Raw genomic sequence first — 18,452 nt, 5'->3', positions numbered from 1 at the left:
TAATATTTTACATTTTGTTGTTTTAAGTCTTCCAACATTGTTTTATCTTAACCTTTTTTTTTTATCTTCCTTTCTGTCATTTTGTTTTGCTTTCACCCCTCTCCAGGTTATTGCTTTTTATTCTTATTATTCTATTTCTTTGTCTTCCTCACATTCCTGTCTTTTAGTTTCTGTCCTATTTGTAAAGCAGTTTGTAACCCTGTTTTGAAAAGTGCTAAATAAATAAAGATTATTATTATCATTATTATTACTATAAGTGTCCTCTGGGCTCTCCTCCTCAATGGAAAATAACAGGAATGGTGAAATAGTTTGTAGTTCTCATTGTGTTCTTATAACAGAAACATTGGCTCAGAAGTTGCGTGCCTGGGCCCTTTTCTATTTGTATTTAATATTTCAGCCTCAGTCCCTCAAGCAGCAGAGTCTGTCTCTGGTTGCACAGTTAAACTTATCTGTGGATTTCTTTTTTAGAACAATACATTATTTATCCAGATTAAATACATGGTCGTTTTTGAGTAAAGGTTTTTTTCATGAAGCAAAGTGAAACCATTTAAAGTCCACAACAGCCCACAATACCCCTGCTGGATTGTAATGGCTGAATAATTGAATGACGTATTGGATGCACGGCAGCTATTATTAGAAGTCCAGCCACACATTTTTGTTGAATTCAATCTGTTTGCCAGCTGAGCCTCATTGCTCAGAGCGCATGCTTTCCACCAGAGGGCAGCACACAGGCTCCGGCTGTGGCCTCATCAGGGGCGGATGTTTTCTCAGTGCAACTTCCCAATCTCCCCTCCCCAACAGCCCCACCTCCAACACCACCAAAAGCCAGACCACCAGGCCCCTGAGTGAGTCCAGCACAGCAGCCCAGAATCATATCCCCTTTAGTGTGACATCAGTAAGGACAATAAAAAATGGAAAGTGCAAAAAACAACACCAAAGAATGAGAAATAACTATTACTGGACTTTTATACTGATCATTTTTTATCCTAGAGGTTATGTTTTTTGTGCTGCTGTAGTTAAAAATGACACATCCCTAAACAGCTTGTTTTAAATGTCCTGTGTTGATGGTTTCTGTCTGTCTGAGTGAGATCTTTTCCCCCTGCAACTGCGGCAGCTTTAAACCCTGCAACCCCGCCCCTCAGCACTATCACATGAATCTGGACTCAACACTGGATGTGAAAAAAGTTTGGAGGTCTCGCTGAAATCTGTTTTCTCCAATCGGATTCATATGTGTTTTTTCCATTTCACTACAAGAGGCTTTTGCACTGAAAATCAGCGACTACTAAAGTGTTTTTCTCTCTCGGCTGAAATCTCTCCAGTTTATTTTCCCCTCTGCAGGACTACAGAGTTAGAGAGAGGGAGAGAGGAGGGGGGACGGTCTGGCTGCTTGAAGGTATGTGGGAGGCATGTAACGTGTTGTACGCTGCTCACATTGATTTTTGTCTTCGATTCGAACTCTGAACCACACATTTTCGACTCTTCTACACGATCGGTGCCTTTCTTTTCACAGCAGATTAACTTCCGAGATGTAACAGCTCCAAACAGACGCACAAGGACACAAAAGTTCAAATGGGGTGGGGGTGGGGGGGTTGGGGAGGGGGAGAAGTGTAAACAAATACGATCATAACTCCAGACGCGTCAAGTCTGAACGGGCCTGGCGTTTATATACTTTGTTGTGTGTGTGTGTGTTTGTTTGTTTGTGTGATTGAACTTTTCTACAGATTTGTTGCGACACTAAAACTTTGGCGACATGGACGCGCACCGCGGCGGCGCGCCTCCGGCCGGGCAGCAGATCGTGCACGTTCGCGGGGACTCGCAGACGGAGCTGGAGGCCCTGTTCAGCGCCGTGATGAACCCCAGCAAGTCGGCCAGACAGCCGGCCTGCCTGCCCATGAGGATGAGGAATCTGCCTGACTCCTTCTTCAGGCAGCCAGACTCCCGGGGACACTCCAGACAAGTATTAATCAATCAATCAATCCATCAGACTTTATTTATAAAGCGCTTTTCATACAATGACATTGTAACACAAAGTGCTGTACACAGTGGCGGAGCCAGACAGTTTTGACTTGGGTGGCCAAACTGGGGCAATGACTGTTGAAGGGGTGGCCAGGCGTGGAAAACAAACTTAAGAGCTTACCCCAAACCTAAGAGGGTTACTTCCAATAATCACATCTACTTTAACTTCGTTTATAAAATCATTTTAAAAATATTACATTTTTGTAGATGTCTAACGTTGACATTAAAAATGTAATGGTACAGAGTATCAACATTTAAATCTGCTGAACTGACTCTAACTCTTTAAGGACTCAAAATGAGGATGATTGTCCAAAGTCAAAGCATCAACAAAAATAATATTGAAATGCAAAGAAACTAGTTTCTCTGCAGCTTGTTGGAACACAACAACACAATAGCTGATTTCAATATAAGTAATGCCTCTGACATGGCAAATAGCCAATCATGTTTAAGAATTTCAGGGTGGCCACTGGGGTGGCCAATCAGTTTTCAGAGGTGGCCATGGCCACCCCCTGGCTCTGCCACTGGCTGTACATAACTTCAAAATAGAATAAATTAAGAAAAAGATCCTACCCCCAGCCCTGACCCCAAACCCAACCCATAATCCTAAGGTTAAGAACACAATATGCAACAATAGTAATAAAAACAATAAAAATAAAATAAATAAATAAAATAATGGTATCTTAATGAGGAAACGCTGAAGGTAAAATAAGATGTTAAAACTCAAAACAGGAAATTAAAATCACCAAAGTAAAATACATTTCTAAGATAATAAAAGACTAAAATATTAAACCATTAAAATAAATTAAGATGCTAGACTTAAAATAAATAAATAAGTACATAAATAAATAAAGTAGAATAAAAGTGACTAAATTGTAAATTAACCACTATAACTTCAGACAACACCCTGATTCTTTATTCTTTATTCTTTATTCAGATCCCCATTAGCTGCCACTAACGTAGCAGCTACTCTTCCCGGGGTCTACATAAAACAAAACATAACATACAAAATATACATAAAATACAAAACTAAAAATTCTACAAGCATTACAAAGAAAGACTGTGAATGCTATATGGAAATAAAAAACAAAAACAGAAAAATGCTAGACATGAAATACAAAAACAGAAACATGCTACAAACATGAAATACAACAACTGAATATACTACAAATGTAAGATACAACAACTGACAATGCTAAAAACACAATGTAGAAAAACTGAAAACTGAAAATGCTACAGACAGAAAATACAGCAGCTAGAAATGCTACAAACATAAGGTAGAAAAACTGAAAACTAAAAATACTACAGACATAAGATAGAAAAACTGAAAATGCTACAGACATAAGATAGAGAAACTGAAAATGCTACAAACAGAAAATACAGCAGCAATGCTACAAACATGAGGTAGAAAAACTGAAAACTGAAGATGCTACAAACATAAAATAGAAAAAAATGAAAATGCTTCAAACATGCAATAAAATCAATAAAAAAACAATATGTTTACTAAAATCCATTAAAATTCATTAATGTTAGAGTTATGATTAAGGTGTTCCTTTAAGAGTCTTTTAAAACTGGCTTTACTGGGGGCTTCAATTATAGTGACTGGTAAATTATTCCACAGTGTGATGGCTCTATACATAACAGATGTGTCCTTATATAAACTACATGATGTACTAGCAGCCCTGCCATAGGTTACACACTGGGAGACCTTAAAAAATAGAAACAGGCCTATAACGCTACCATCTGTGTGACAGTGGTGGCAGTATAAATAGCAACACATTAAGATTTTTACAATATTTTTTAACCTCCATCCCCTTACAGGAGAGGGAATAAATAGGCTAACACTTAATCAACAATGATTTGGAAATAATTGTTATCTTGCCTAATAATGAAACTGCTTATTATTATTTATTATTTAAAAGGACCATGCATATTAATTAACACTTGTGTAAATATGCCAGAGTTAGCCAAAAGGCTAGTTTACATCCGTAGTCCCTTGCCAGATGTTAAAAAGGCTCCCTAAAAAGATCAAGATTAAACAACGATAAAATAGAGTTAAAAAAAAATCAAAATAAGAAGGTAGAGGAGAAGCCAAAACACAAACAAACAAACAAACAAACAAACAAAAAAGAGAAGATAAGAAAAGTACAAATAGCACCATACGATTAAAAATGACTAAAAGCTACATAAGGACATGATATGACAGTTTTGAGAAAGTATCAATGGACATAAAATACATGGAGCAAGACAAGGCTGATTGCTGTTTTGCTTTATAAAAGGCTTCCTATTACAATCTAACTGTCAGAAAATAGTTTGAAGAAAGAAAGAAAACCTCAAATCAAGTGGCGATGTCTCTAAATGTCTTGAAAAATGTAGTCAAACTATTCCCACTTTACCACTACTTTCCTTAGACAGGGGACATAATCAAAAACACAGCAGCCAATAAAAGTAACTTTTGCTTGAAAATGACAAAAAAAAGAGATCAAGATAATGTAGATTTTGATTTAGTTGCCAGTTCCAAAAGTCTTACATTTAAATATTGTCTGCCCTCTATAAATCTCTGCTGAATGTTTTTGTCTCCTGAATTGACAAGTCTAGGTCTTTATTGAGAAAATATATACATGCATTGTCCACCATCAACAATTAGGAAAGCACTGTTTTTTCTTTCAGATGCTGACACAGTAGTGCAGGGACATCATCAGGCCTTCACACTTCTCCCTTCTTAAGTTTATAAGAAATACATTTTAGATGCTACAGGTGGACTAAGACTAAAAATACTTTCCAAAAGTAGACTTTATTTCGGAGGGGGTTAGCTCCCACTTCAAGCAAAACAACAAACCGGCATGCTTCTGTAGACCTATGTTTTTAATCAAAAAAGATCAGCCCACTTTGAAATTACTGATTCAGCTTTCAGAGTCAGTCTCAGATGGATAAATGTACCACACAGGTAGACATCACCTTTTTTTGGAGAAACTTTGATGCACATTACACAGTCATTTCATATTGAAATCAAGAGGGTTACCAATAATGAAAAGTTTGAGCTCAACCTTCTGCTCTCTGGGAACTTTTTTTGCACACAGTTAGTCCGGCTGCTTTCTGCTCTCTGATTATGTGATTTTACTCATTCCACTTTTCATTGACTGTAAAAGATGTCGCAGCATTCGACCAATGCAAATATTCTGATACATCTCTGTATCTGGAACATTATATTGGACCTTCTTGCCACAAGTGTTGCTGTACTGAGCACTGTACTTGTTGAACTTAAGTAGTATCCAAAATGCCTCAGAAACAACACTTATATTGCAGTTTTCTTATCATGATACATTTTTTAAACTGTCATAACTGTAAGATTACTCATTATCTGAGTTTGTGGGAAAATCTGAAAAATTACAGAAAATAATCAAAGAAGGCCTTCACCAACTCTGACTGCAAGGATTAAGTTTAAAGCATTAGAAATGAAGCCAATACTGTGTAGAGTTTTTGTATTTCAAATGTATTTCATGTGATATATGTTTATATTCCTTGGCTGGAATGACCATACATTTGACCATGCATTGAATCTTGTATACATGTGTATGTGATTAACAGGATTTTAATCAAATTAACCTAAAAATAAGCCCAAAGTTGAACTGACTTCTGCTTCTAAGTCATATCAAATACATAATATGTTCAAGCTCACCAAAATAGCTGTATTTGTTATATTTTCAGGGTGTGTTTACTCAACCATATGAAACAGTGTTTATCTGACAACCCCAGTCTTTATTATGAACTGGTTTAAAATTGGATCTTGATCGATTTAGTAAGTTAAAAAGATATGACTCTCAAAGTTAAGTCGTCTTGTTTCACCTGTAAACTACTTAAAGAATTTTCAGACAACCCTGCCAACAGCCTTAAACAACCAGCAGTGAAACTCCTTTGTGTATGTTATAAACCTGTCTTCAAGTTAGTTTCTCAATCTCTGCTTTCCATTTAAAAATTTTCTTCCCTCTGATTTATGTTTCTGATTGTTCTTTGAGGCAGTCATTAAAACCCTGTTTGTTTCTGGTCAGGCCAGTTCTGATGGAGGTGTGTGCAGCTCCCTCACTCCTCATCACGTCCGCGCCCATTCCTCTCCTGCCTCCCTCCCAGTGAACTCCCTCTCCACTCAAGCAGCTGATGTAGCAGCAACACAAATCGTACCTGACGACGTGCCACTCCCCCACGGTTGGGAAATGGCGAAAACGCCCACTGGTCAACGTTATTTTCTCAAGTAAGGCTGAACCTCTCTTTGTGAGTGATTCATCGCATTGCAGGTTACTGGAAGAGTTTCAGTTTCAAAATACTCCTTACCTAATTCTGAAATGACCAGTTATCCAATTAATGGCTTTAACCTACGATACATTATTTTTGTTTAAAAACATGAATCTGAAGTAAGTGAAAAATGACCATAGTTCAAGGTGACGTCTTCATATTGCTTGTGTCGTTTAATGAATTGTGAAATCAAACCAGTCCCCTTACGTCCCATTCAAAATGAAGAACAGCAGCAAATGGTGCCATTTGTGAAGCTGAAACAAGATTTCTTTTTTTTTTTTTTGCTTGATAAATGACTAAAAACCCTTAAAAGATTTTAAAAAATGTTGACACTGTAGTTGTTGTTTTATTTGGTCTTAAAGAGAGAATAAATTGACTCATTATTCCACCTATTTCAGTTAAATTATAGTTTCCTTAGACTGATAAATTCTTCTAATTATTCTAATAAGAGAGAATAATTTATCTTAAGGAAGAGAGACTTGGGAGATTACCAGGACTCAGACTGAACTGTTGCAATGCCACAGATAATGTTCCGACTAGTTTTTTAGTCGGTATGGTTTCAGCTGGTTTCAGCCCTAAGAGCACATGGCCTGACAGCTCACACTCCTGTCAGAGGCTACTGTAGTTTATCTGAGTGACTGCGTAGACGTACATGCACATCAGGTTGTACAGGTAAAGCAGGTCAGAGGGAAAATGTGCCTCACACCTCTCATCTATCAGGTTGCTTTAGTTTAACAGAAACAGATATGTTGATATGTTTAGACTTGTTGTGTGTTTGCAGTCACGTGGAGAAGACAACCACTTGGCATGACCCCCGACTCTCACAGCTTCAGTCTGCTGCAGCTCAGCATCCGATCTCTGGCACTCCGATCCACGCCCACTCCCTCAGCAACCCAGCACCCTCTACACAACCACAAAACATCAATCAAGATGCAGGTATCACACTGCCCCCCTCTGAACACACTGTGTATCTTTAAATACAAGTCCTAATTTTCTTGATTGAACTTATTTGACAACTGGCCAGGTCTTTTGCTGGGTGTGACTTCTTTGGGATTCCCTTTTTGTGTCTGCGTCCATCACCTTGGTGACTCTGGTGGGAAACAACTTTCATAGATAAAAGCCTAGACTGACTTTAAAGATGGTCAATGATGGAAGAACTTCTAGAGGAGAGAGAGGGACTCCCTTTTATTTAATATTCAGAGCTTCTCAATGAATGGTCAGAAATATAGTTGTGGAAGAAATTAAAGCATCAAAGACATTCAATTTATTATTGCATGAGTTTCAAAGTTTTTGAACTGTTGCAGTCTTAAAAAAAACAACTAATGTTAAAATGACTAAAGGGTCGGTTCACTCAAATGATCAGAAATCATTCCTTGTCTAACTCTTTGGTTGTGTTTTTCGGATGTGAGTAGAGCAGACAAGTAATGTGAGAAGACAGACATGTGAGAGGATACTACTAAAAAAGGCCTCCTGTTGGACTGTCAGTGTATTAATGGGCAGGTTTACAATTTTCAGTTTACACTAAAAACGTGTACATTTGCAAATGATGTGCATTTATCATTTGAAGACAGAGTCCTTATTTGTGGACCTTCAATTTATGTCAAAGTTAATTTGTGGCAACTCATTGATTTGTTACCCTCAGCTTTATAGACTCATATTAGCACCATGTATCTAAATACTAAGTGGTTGTTTAAGGCAGCACATTAACTGACCATATTAAAAACATATTCCTCCAGATACTTCCAGGGTGGACAGCAAAAATGCAAGAGAAGCTAAAATGTGCTAACTGACAAGACAACATAAACAACATAATACTTTGACTACATCAGATTTAAAGCTCATGTTATCATTGAATCACTTCAAAACTAATGTAGCCGTTAGCTAGAGAGTGACTACATGCAGTGGCGTGTCCAGATGAGTGGCCAAGGGCGGTACTGGCACCCCTTGACATCCAATTGGCCACCCCAGAGGCCACCCCAAAATCCTAAACTATGATTGGCTATTTGCCTTGTTAGAGGTGGGGTTTCTGTTGAAATCTATAATTTGGGATGAGTTAAAAGGCTGACAGTAGATTTCTTTATTAGTGCCCTCAAATGTGACTTTGAAAAAAGAGTCCTTTTAATGAAGAAATCTATTTATTGGGATAAACCCCTTGAGATGTGCCATCTCTTTTTAGAGGGGGGGTAAGCTGGGGTTTTTTTTAAGTCAAAAGGAATATAACAACTGTTTCATACTTTACTGAAAGTAGGTTGTGAAGACGGAAAGGGTAAATGTTATTTATGTGTAAATACACTGGCCACCCCTGCCTATGTGAGAGCCTCAGCCGGGCCACCCCAGTCGAAAAGTTCTGGACACGCCCCTGACTACATGTGCACTTAACATGTACGGTTTTGCCTGATTAAAATAGAGATGTGCACATTTTAAGCTAGCGTTAATGTTACTCAGAGGCAAATAAATGCATTAGCTGTTTTCTAATGGTAGATAGTGTGTTACTGAATGAGATGTTGAACCTTAAAACAGGGTCTGGAGTTGGTCCAGACATCATTTATCATTTTATTTATTTTTAGTTGCTCAGTGTCACAATGATTGTCTGATTGATGATGTCAAACAGCAGTCAAACTTGCATAATTCTGGTAAAAGGGCCTTAATAAAGTTAAAGATAATATTTAATACATCTTTAGCTAGTGACAAACAGCTTACTTGAGCACTCAACCACTTCTGAGCTAGTAGCTAAACTCTTAGCCTTTATACAGCTTGTGTAATGCAGGGGTTCCCAAACTTTTCAGTCCGTGACCCCCAAAATATAGGTGCCAAAGACTCGCAACCCCCACTGTCCCTCAAAGTGATTTAATGTGGCTTCATTTAGCTGGTCTGCAGAAATTTAGCCTACCTATATGAGCACGTGTCTGTGTTTCCTTTGCTGTCATGAATTAACCTACTGTTACTGATGCTTTTGATAATTAACTGGTCACTAACCCTAAACTTAGGAGTCATCTGGCAAAAAGAAAGCCAGAAAACTCGTTACATTTTCTATTTTCAAGGTCTTAATTCAAGTTTAGCTACTATTTTTTTCAATATTTTTACTATAAATGGGTAAAATGTACTATTTTTAGATAACTTTTGTCTTTCGACTTTTTTATTACATTTTTTCAGTATTTCTTTGTTCACAACAAGTTAAACAATTATATATGAGTAATACAAAATCAACAAAGAAGAAAAAACAAATAAATACAAAAAAATACAATAATAATAATAAAGAAATAATAATAATTAACAGTACAAACAAAAAGGAAGACAAACATAAGAAAACAAGGTAAATAAACAAAAATAAATAATAGTAATAATAATAATTCATTTTAGATAACTTTAAAAAAAAATAAACATTCTAGAAGACATCTCACGACCCCCCATTTGTGTCTCGCTATCCCCAGGGGGTCCCGACCCACACAGTTTGTGAACCCCTGGTGTAATGTATAGACAGGCATAAATTCCAGCTAACAGCATTATGCTAACTGTAAAGAAGTTAAAATCTGACCAAGGTGAAACAACATATTTGAGTTTAGCTACCAACAACAAAGTCACATCGTTTAATGCTTGCTTTGCACTCATCGATCTCTTAGCTTACATAACCATCAGCTTGGTGTTATACCTTTCTTACTGTAGAATTAAACACTATCAAAGGGTTAGCTAGGAAATGGTTGAAGCTAATGTTAGCTGTGGTCAAAATGTAGCTAACATGAATTCAAAGATGTTTTAACCTGAAATATGTCCTTCCCTAATTCCACAAACCACTAACTTTTCAGTTGCTGGTTAATTAAGATACTGTGAACTTATATAATTTTGTCTTTCTGTACATTTAAACCATGCACAGCCTGGAACACAGCTATACAACATTATGAAGTCCATTGAACATAAGAAGAAATGGCTTCATTGTGAACTGATCTTGATGCATTCAGTGTAACACTGGGTAATCTACAAAAACATTGCTACTTAATACCGGAGAAAATATTCATCTGTGTTTCCTTGAAAAAACGGGCACAGAGATGTTGCCGATTTATATTGTAATTTGGCTGAACAGACCCTTAAAAACATTGTGAATCCCTCTTTTTATTGAAACCAATGCATAATTTTAACTGATTTTACAACCACCCATTGAATTTGAAAAATGTACACAAAGGTTAGTACTATTTATTTTGCAGATCGTACTTAACTCTAGCAATTCACCCACTAACTTTCACTTCTCCTTTTAAAACTCTACAAACTAAAAAACTACAGACATTTAAGGACGTGGGCCAGATTCTACTTTTAACTCTCCATGCACTCCATCCACCATTTGCCTTCTCACTGTGTACTTTCACTGCTGTTCAGGTCCACTGCCTGAAGGCTGGGAGCAGGCTGTGACTGCAGATGGAGAGGTGTACTACATCGATCACATAAATAAGAACACCTCATGGGTCGACCCGTGTCTAGGTAGCAAACCATCAAATTTGTGTCTCCTGAATTGACAATTCTTGTTCGTCACTGAGAAAATATATTGTTCCAATGTCCACAATCAAACGTTGCTGTTTGGCAAAGACTAAGAAAGATCGCAAAGTTCTGACTAAATGTTCCTCATATATGTCATTGCAGAAATGTTTGATTTCAGTTGGGTTATTTACTGTACATTCAAACACTTCTTTTCCTATGAATTTTATGTTTCAGTTCAGAAGATGAACCCTGGCCTCCTCGGCTTGGCACTGCAGCAAAGGCAGGAAAAGGACAGACTCAGATGCAAACAAGGCCTCCCTCCACAAATCCCATCACAGGTCAGAGGCAGACACAAATGAACCTTAGCCAACTCACATTTCAGTTGTTTTTTGTGTTATCATGTTGTAACATGCTGTAAGTTTAGATTAGATTCACAGAAATAAGCGTTGTTTTGCTTGCCATCCACCACATCACTCCAGTCCTCCAACAGCTCCAATGGCTCCCTGTTCAGTTCCACATTCAGTTCAAAGTCCTTCTGTTGACATTCAAGACCATCCACAACCTCGCCCCCCCATATCTGTCCGACCTCCTCCATGTTCCCACTCACTCCCGCTCCCTCAGATCCTCTTCCTCCATACACCTGTCAGTCCCCTCCGCCCGTCTCACCACTATGGGGAGCCGAGCATTCAGCCGCTCTGCTCCCCGTCTCTGGAACTCATTGCCACCTCAACTCAGAAACACAGATTCTTTCCCCCATTTCAAATCACAACTCAAAACATATCTGTTCAAAACCGCTTACTCCGTCTGACTCCAATTGCACTGTCATTTTGTTATTGTTTCTATTTTTTTCTTAACCCTTGTTAGTTTATATTGTTTTCATTTTTGACTGATTTTGTTTCCTTTAATGTGAATTCGTGTATGTATATATTTATATCTGTGCGGTGTCCTTGAGTGCCGAGAAAGGCGCCTTTAAATAAAATTTATTATTATTATTATTATTATTATTATTATTATTATTGTGCATATGTTATAGGATGCAGGAGGAAGGAACCAGATGCCAGGTGGGATGGACCATGACAGGAACACACAGACACTTGTCCCATCTCTTGATGTGAGGATCAGGGGCTCAAACCATGAACCCATTCTTAATGGGTGAGTTTATATTTTTTTTCCTACAATGTAGTTACAAAAACTTTTTGCTCAAAGAAGAGAATTGTGTTTTCCTATGTGAAATGTGTTTTCATGCATTTAGCAGCCATCACCACACAGTGGGGATGAATGTAGTCCTAAATGCGTAGCTCACAGTATTAAGGAGTGACATTTCAAGACTCAACAACAATGAGTCTCTCCAGGAAAAAAACTCCAAGCTTCTCAGAACAATCAGTCTTTCTCATTGCCAATAGCTTCCATGAAATACATTCCCTTTTGGAAAACAGTTCTTGTGAAAACCATAGCTTCAGGAAGAAATGTTGCGTATGTTATACCCATAAAGGTTCACTGTAAGTTCAACTGCTGATTTTCTTAGCAGATTACAATCAGATATAAAGAAATGTTTACTCATGTGTTCTTGTGCAGCGCTCACTCTCGCAACGAGAGCACCGACAGCGGACTTAGCGTCAGCAGCTTACCCCGCACGTCTGACCACATGTTGAGCTCTGTGGATCACATGGACACTGGTAATACCAAACACACACACACACACACACACACACACACACCCATGCACACACACCAAAGTCAAGATACTCCTTCAAATTCCATCAGAGTGATCTGCTTTTTTACAAAATAACTAAAACAGTCAGTGAATTCTGATCCAAAATAAGAGCTACTGCAGCTCATACTGTGAAAAAGTGAATGCAGGTTCTGAATCACCAGGAAGTGGGTAAACACTAAAATTATCATGTGACCCCTATGTTATCCATGATTGGTGGAAATGGTGGTGTTGCAACTCTTTCAGTGGTACAACCATACCCGGTATCCCCTATTTGCTTACTTTAGGATTAAGAACTATTGTACATGTTGGTGGTAAACTCTGTATTTTGAACTTCCAGCACTTACTGTAGTAGCTAGCTATCAGTGAAATCTCTGATGTTCTGTTGTGATAACTTTTTTAAAGACATTGAAGAACAATATTATTTATTTTCAAATCTGACAAATAATAGTTTAAAAGATGTCTGTCAGTGGTAAAGCAAGAGATGAAGCACATGGGGCTGTTGGATGCAGAAAAGTGAGAAAATGTAATCAGGTAATTATATTTTGCAGACTCGTGACTTCCAAACATGAAAAAAAAGAAACAGCTTAAAGTTGCAGCTACTTTGGACTGTAACAAGATTACAAATCCTCTTCAAAAAGGATCCAGATGATGTCTCAACTATCCCTATTTTTTAAGCTGTACTTGTGCACTAGTTAAGCTTAGATAATGTTTGCACACTCAGGGTCTGATTCATGAAAAGATTGCGTGGCTTTTGTATCTGCTATACTGGTGAAAACAAGACAAAAAGACTCAGCCTAATGGTTGGTGGTAACTGTGCAGCAGTATTTATGAGGAGTGTAACACTCAAACTCTGACTGACCCAAAAATGATTTATCCCTATATATAGTCTTTTAATTTGACCTTGAAGTGACTATTCTTCTTATAATCAGTAGTTAAATTAGTCAGGCAGTCTGGGACACAAGCCCAGCACATGAGTGGGGTTGGTGTGGAGCACTTATGCAAGATCAATCAATAAGTCAATCAATCAATCAATCAATCAATCTAGCTTCATTTATATAGCACAATTCATACAAATCAAAGGTAATTCAAAGTGCTTTTGCAGTGATTGAAAATAAGAAAAAAACTTCAATAAAATTTTGGCAGAACATGCTACATGTTAAAAAACGAAACATTTTTGATGTAGAGACTAATGCACACCAACAACAATAAAATGTAGGGGCGCTGGTGGCCTAGCGGTCTAAGCGTCCCACGTATAGAGGCTACAGTCCTTGTCACAGGGGTTGCCGGCTCGATTTCCAGCCAGTCGACCATCTCCTGCATGTCTTCTCCCGCTCTCTACTCCCCACAATTCCTGTCTCTCTTCAGCTGTCCCATAAAATAAAGGCAAAAAGGCCAAAAAATATAACTTTAAACAATAAAATGTGTGGAATTAAAATAAGTTAAAGCATCAAAATAACAATAAAAATATAAACAGTTAAAATAAAAATAAAAATATACATTAATAAAAAAGGGTAAGGGTAAACGTTGAACATGAATAAATTCAGTACAAATATCAACAAAACTGAGTAGACAAAAAACAATTAAAAACCAATAGAATAATAAAACAACATTAAAATTGATATAAAAAATTAAAATTATAAAATGATGAACCCCTTCATTAAAACCAGAATGAATAAATACGTTTTTATTTTACTGTTAAAAGTCTCAATATCTCTATCCCCTCCTCTCAGATCCTGATAAAGTCCTTCTTCCCTAGTTATCTGAACGAGCTGCTCTTACTCACTCCAGGGAGGAAGCTTTGTCATAAATGGTGAAATTTGTATCATAGCTGTCATGAAGTGACTTCACATTGAATTGGCAGGAAATGTCTCCACCCAATCCAGCTCATCATCTATACATGGATTAATTAGTGCTCCATCAGGACACTGCTAATTTTCTGTTTGTTTTTTGACCTACTTCTTTTATTTGCTGCCCATATAAAGCACTTTCTTACCTGGCTTTTGAAAAGTGCTCTATTATTATGATTATTATTAATATTATTATTAATATTAAATCATAAAGTTTAATTACAGCAGTTTACAGCTGCTATTGAAATGTAAGCATTTTTTATATTCTTCCATGACTTCTCCAGGTGACTCTGGCGAGCCCCCTTCAATGACCTTACAGGAGTCGATGCCTGTGCTCCCCATGTCTGAGGGTGAGGAGCTGATGCCCTGCATCCCTGAGGGTCTGAGTTCAGACCTTCTGATGGACATGGAGACCGTTCTCTCCGGGTCACACATGGACAGAGACAGCCTGCTCACCTGGCTATAGACAGCACCCAGCAATCGCCCCAAGTATGATTTTTACAACATATCTTCATCACAAGACTGAGAAATCTGGAGGAGTTTTGGCTTCCAAAGTGGTACCGAACAACACTACAGAGAGAATACGATGCTGTTGTGTGATGGAGCGCTAACAACACTACTTGCACCAAGAGCAAAGAAAAGCCTGTCTCTCATGGAGGGTGGTAAGCTGCTGGTATTCTCCTCTCTTTTTGGCCTGGTTTTTACAGTGATGCATGATGGAGCATCCATTTTTACGACACTCCTTTCCTGTTAGTCATCCACCTCAGATTGTGCTCGACATGTTTCTTGTAAAATACTTCACGGCTAATTTTAAATTACAGGTTTGTTTCATTATTCCCACTGGGGTTATACTTAAACGAGTAGTTTTAAGTCAAGAAGTTAAGCATGCAGTTACAGTTTTGACAGGCAGACACAAGCCTTTCTTGCAAACCCTGTGGGGCAAAAGGCCAACATGCAGTGCTTTTACAATTAAACAGCCTGTACGTTTTGGCTTGGATGCAAATTGACAATTGCCCAAAACATGTGCCTCAGGATGACACTAAATTAATTCAATATTTTACCTGGATTTACACTACAGTGTATGACATTATATCTCAGACCTCACACTACTGCTGTTACAGATCACACCCAGTGGAAGATGAAGAACACTAAAAAGGAGGCATATTTACTCCCGAACATAAGAACACTTTATTTTAAAATGCTCATAAGCCAAAAAACAGTATTAAAACACACCTGCTAAGAACTAAGATGGACTAATGTGTGCTTTTTGAAAAAGTGGAGCTGAGGAAGATATCTGTGGTGAAAGTGACAACATGTCCTTAAAGATCAAAACCTTTCAGTTTAGAGGAAAGAAAGACTACAGGCATGTGCCACTGTGTAGAGGAGTCTTAACTTTTGGCACTAAAACTACAGTGTAGAGTTATTTTAGGATCGGTGGAATATGCAGAGTGTTTGTGGTAAATGACGACCTGTCCACAGTGATGCAGTCCAACACAATTCAGGATTTTCCCTCAGGAAACTCAAACCCTCGCGTATCTTGTCTGACACCAGCTACACTACAAATAAAAGGGGATGTGTGAAATAGCATCAGCTGATTGTCTCTGTAGTTAGAGTTTTATTTGATGTGTATTTTCAGAGTATTGGCCCTCCTCTGCGTTGAAACAACAAGGTCAGGTTTTGTAATTTAGTTCACGTTGATGTGTTTGGTTGTATTTTATTGTGAAAACTTCCTGTTTTTTGATCCACTCCAGCATTAATTATAAGCTTCACAGGGGCAGTGTTTTATGAAGATTGGTTATATCGCATTGCATTATGTATTTCAACTTTTATATCATTGTCCAACTGTCCAGGCATGGTGTTTCTCTCCTTTGTGTGTGCAGCAGAAATTTTGGCACTTTGTACCCCTCAGTGCTAACACAGCTCTGAACAGCTTCTCATATACAAATCAAAAAGTATTCAATTAACCAGCCAGCAACTTTGAGATTAAATGGTCTAATTCCTTTTCTTAGCTTTACCATAATTAGCTTAAAAACATTCCTAATGTTTCCTTTATTCTTTTTCTTCTATTACCTGAGACACAACAAAGTTTCTGAGTTCAGTAACAGTAAACGGTCTGCACATTTGACTGTTTGAATGCAGCTTTACAAATTCTAATTCTCACACAAACTTTTATCACCTTCACAAGCATCTGTTGTTCTCCGTTCATTTTCAGAAATCAACCAGCAGACTCTTGAAACATGTAGAAATCATCAATCAGTAACTTGCTTGACAAATCAGAATAGATGCAGTGCATACAAGACCACACTATCCTAGACAAAATATTTTGTAAGAGTACTCCAAGGATTGGTACAATTTTACAACCAGTGAAAACATAATTCTTAATTTAAAGCCATTAATGGATAAAAGGTTAAAATGCATCTTTTTAAACAAGGTAACTAGTTCTGTGTTTGTGACCTCCTTCCAAATTCACTAGAAGCCAATATGTCTATGTCTAGACATAATTATTTCAAATTCTGCCTTCAGTTCAGTCCTACAAATTGATGTCTGTGTTGTAAGTACATGGATGGATTTGATGCTGTGGTCAGTCCACATATGAACTAATTGAAAACCTTTAAAGCAGAGCAGCAAAACATCAATCAGATATGCAAAGTCTATGTGATTACTTTAGCTATAAACATGATTGTAGTGCCAAGAGAATTAGCTTACTACCACTCCATAGAGTTTAAAAATTCTCTGTCCTTGGCTCCATTTTTCTACTCTCAAAGAGTCGGTTTCCTCAGTGGGATAGAGGAAAATATGTGCTCTAAAAATAGATTTCAGAGGGTCCTTGGACCCAGCTGTGTCTCCTCAGAGAAGTAACAAACTAATTGCGGATGCTGTGTTATTGGTATATTTTTGCTCTATCTGCGAGCTTTACGTGGTGCTGTAACACAGAAGGCAATCATTAATCAGGGGAGCCCTTCATTTCTCCTCTAATAGTTAAACTATATATTGAGTATATAACCTGTTTTTTATCTGCTGGGTTGTTTCTGCCGTGTGTGTTTATAAATGTCTGAATTTGAAGCTGTTTATCTCTGGTGAGAGCATTTTTAACCTGCTTTCTTTTTATATAAACAGTATACATTAATACAGACTTCATTTGCAACACCCTGAACAAATGGACAAGTTAACTTTTTTTAAGTGAAAGTAGTATGGGCCTGGAGCGACTTATCGTTCATACAAATAATACAACACACTACCTAGCCTATTATTTATCTTAGCATGCATGACTCCTGCTATGTATGTTACATATATTACTGTCCATTATCCTATTTACAGAGAGTTGGAGGCAATCAGACTTGTTTTGTACCTTTTTATGCATGTGCTTTATATAAATATATTTCTTCTTACTCTCACTGTAATCATTTTAAAGGAGTTTGTGTTTAATAAACTTTCAAATGCACCACAATGTAAGTAGTCGTTTCATGTGACTACAGAGGGTTACCTTTTATATAACTACATCTTGATGTCTTCATGGCTTCACTGGTTTCTACTGCATTCTGTTTATGCAATACAATACGATAATAAGATGATACTTTATTGATCCACAATTCATCTACATCAACATTGGGATAAGTTGGTTTTTGATGATAGGGACACCTAAAGTGCAGATTTATGTCTGTTATTTTAAGCTTGTAACAGTAAGCAACCTTTTATTGTGTAAACTATGAAGTCCAAACAATAAAGCATCTGAATGCTAATATTAAAGGCACTTTTGGGGGGTAATGCAGTTACTTCCACACTGATAGACTTTATAATACACAGTAATGTACTGTTTTGATAATTATCACTCTTTGTTCACTCATGGTTGGCTATGTTTTCCAGGGTCCTGGATGTAGCACATATTTTAGGATGGTTTCCTTTAGACTTGTTCCTCTAACAATTGAGCCTGCAGTAATTTTCACAAACATTTCCAAAATTGGTTCTAACAATTAACTCAATACCCACACGACAAGATTTTTCTCTCTCACTCAGCCTCCGGTATCTAATAATGGAGCCTATGAGACAGGCAAAAGGTCACTAAATAGTTCTCAGCTCTTGTTAGACAAAGTAAGAGGGAGTGGAAGAGTGGGAGTGGCAAA

General features: G+C 37.5%; 1 protein-coding gene across 3 annotated transcripts; it reads left to right on the top strand.

The window, feature by feature from the left end:
* The first annotated feature begins 1,135 nt into the window (after positions 1-1,135).
* Positions 1,136-17,779, top strand: LOC117812954 (transcriptional coactivator YAP1-like). 3 transcript variants are annotated; one of them, XM_034683959.1, is made up of 10 exons: positions 1,140-1,192; positions 1,320-1,393; positions 1,722-1,957; positions 6,063-6,262; positions 7,085-7,239; positions 10,672-10,773; positions 11,005-11,108; positions 11,804-11,922; positions 12,346-12,446; positions 14,616-17,779. In XM_034683959.1, exons 3-10 carry the CDS (start codon positions 1,751-1,753, stop codon positions 14,795-14,797), a joined length of 1,170 nt encoding a protein of 389 aa, XP_034539850.1. In that variant the 5' UTR covers positions 1,140-1,192; positions 1,320-1,393; positions 1,722-1,750; the 3' UTR covers positions 14,798-17,779. The 3 variants fall into 3 exon arrangements, with proteins under 3 accessions (XP_034539849.1, XP_034539851.1, XP_034539850.1); XM_034683958.1 differs by having other exon boundaries at positions 1,136-1,393; XM_034683960.1 differs by lacking the exon at positions 10,672-10,773 and having other exon boundaries at positions 1,137-1,393.
* Positions 17,780-18,452: the final 673 nt, after the last annotated feature.

The sequence above is a fragment of the Notolabrus celidotus genome, chromosome 5, assembly GCF_009762535.1.
Source record: "Notolabrus celidotus isolate fNotCel1 chromosome 5, fNotCel1.pri, whole genome shotgun sequence".
In the NCBI taxonomy this organism is placed as follows: domain Eukaryota; kingdom Metazoa; phylum Chordata; class Actinopteri; order Labriformes; family Labridae; genus Notolabrus; species Notolabrus celidotus.
Note: the sequence above shows the minus strand (reverse complement) of the source record. Positions and strands in the feature narration are given on the sequence as shown.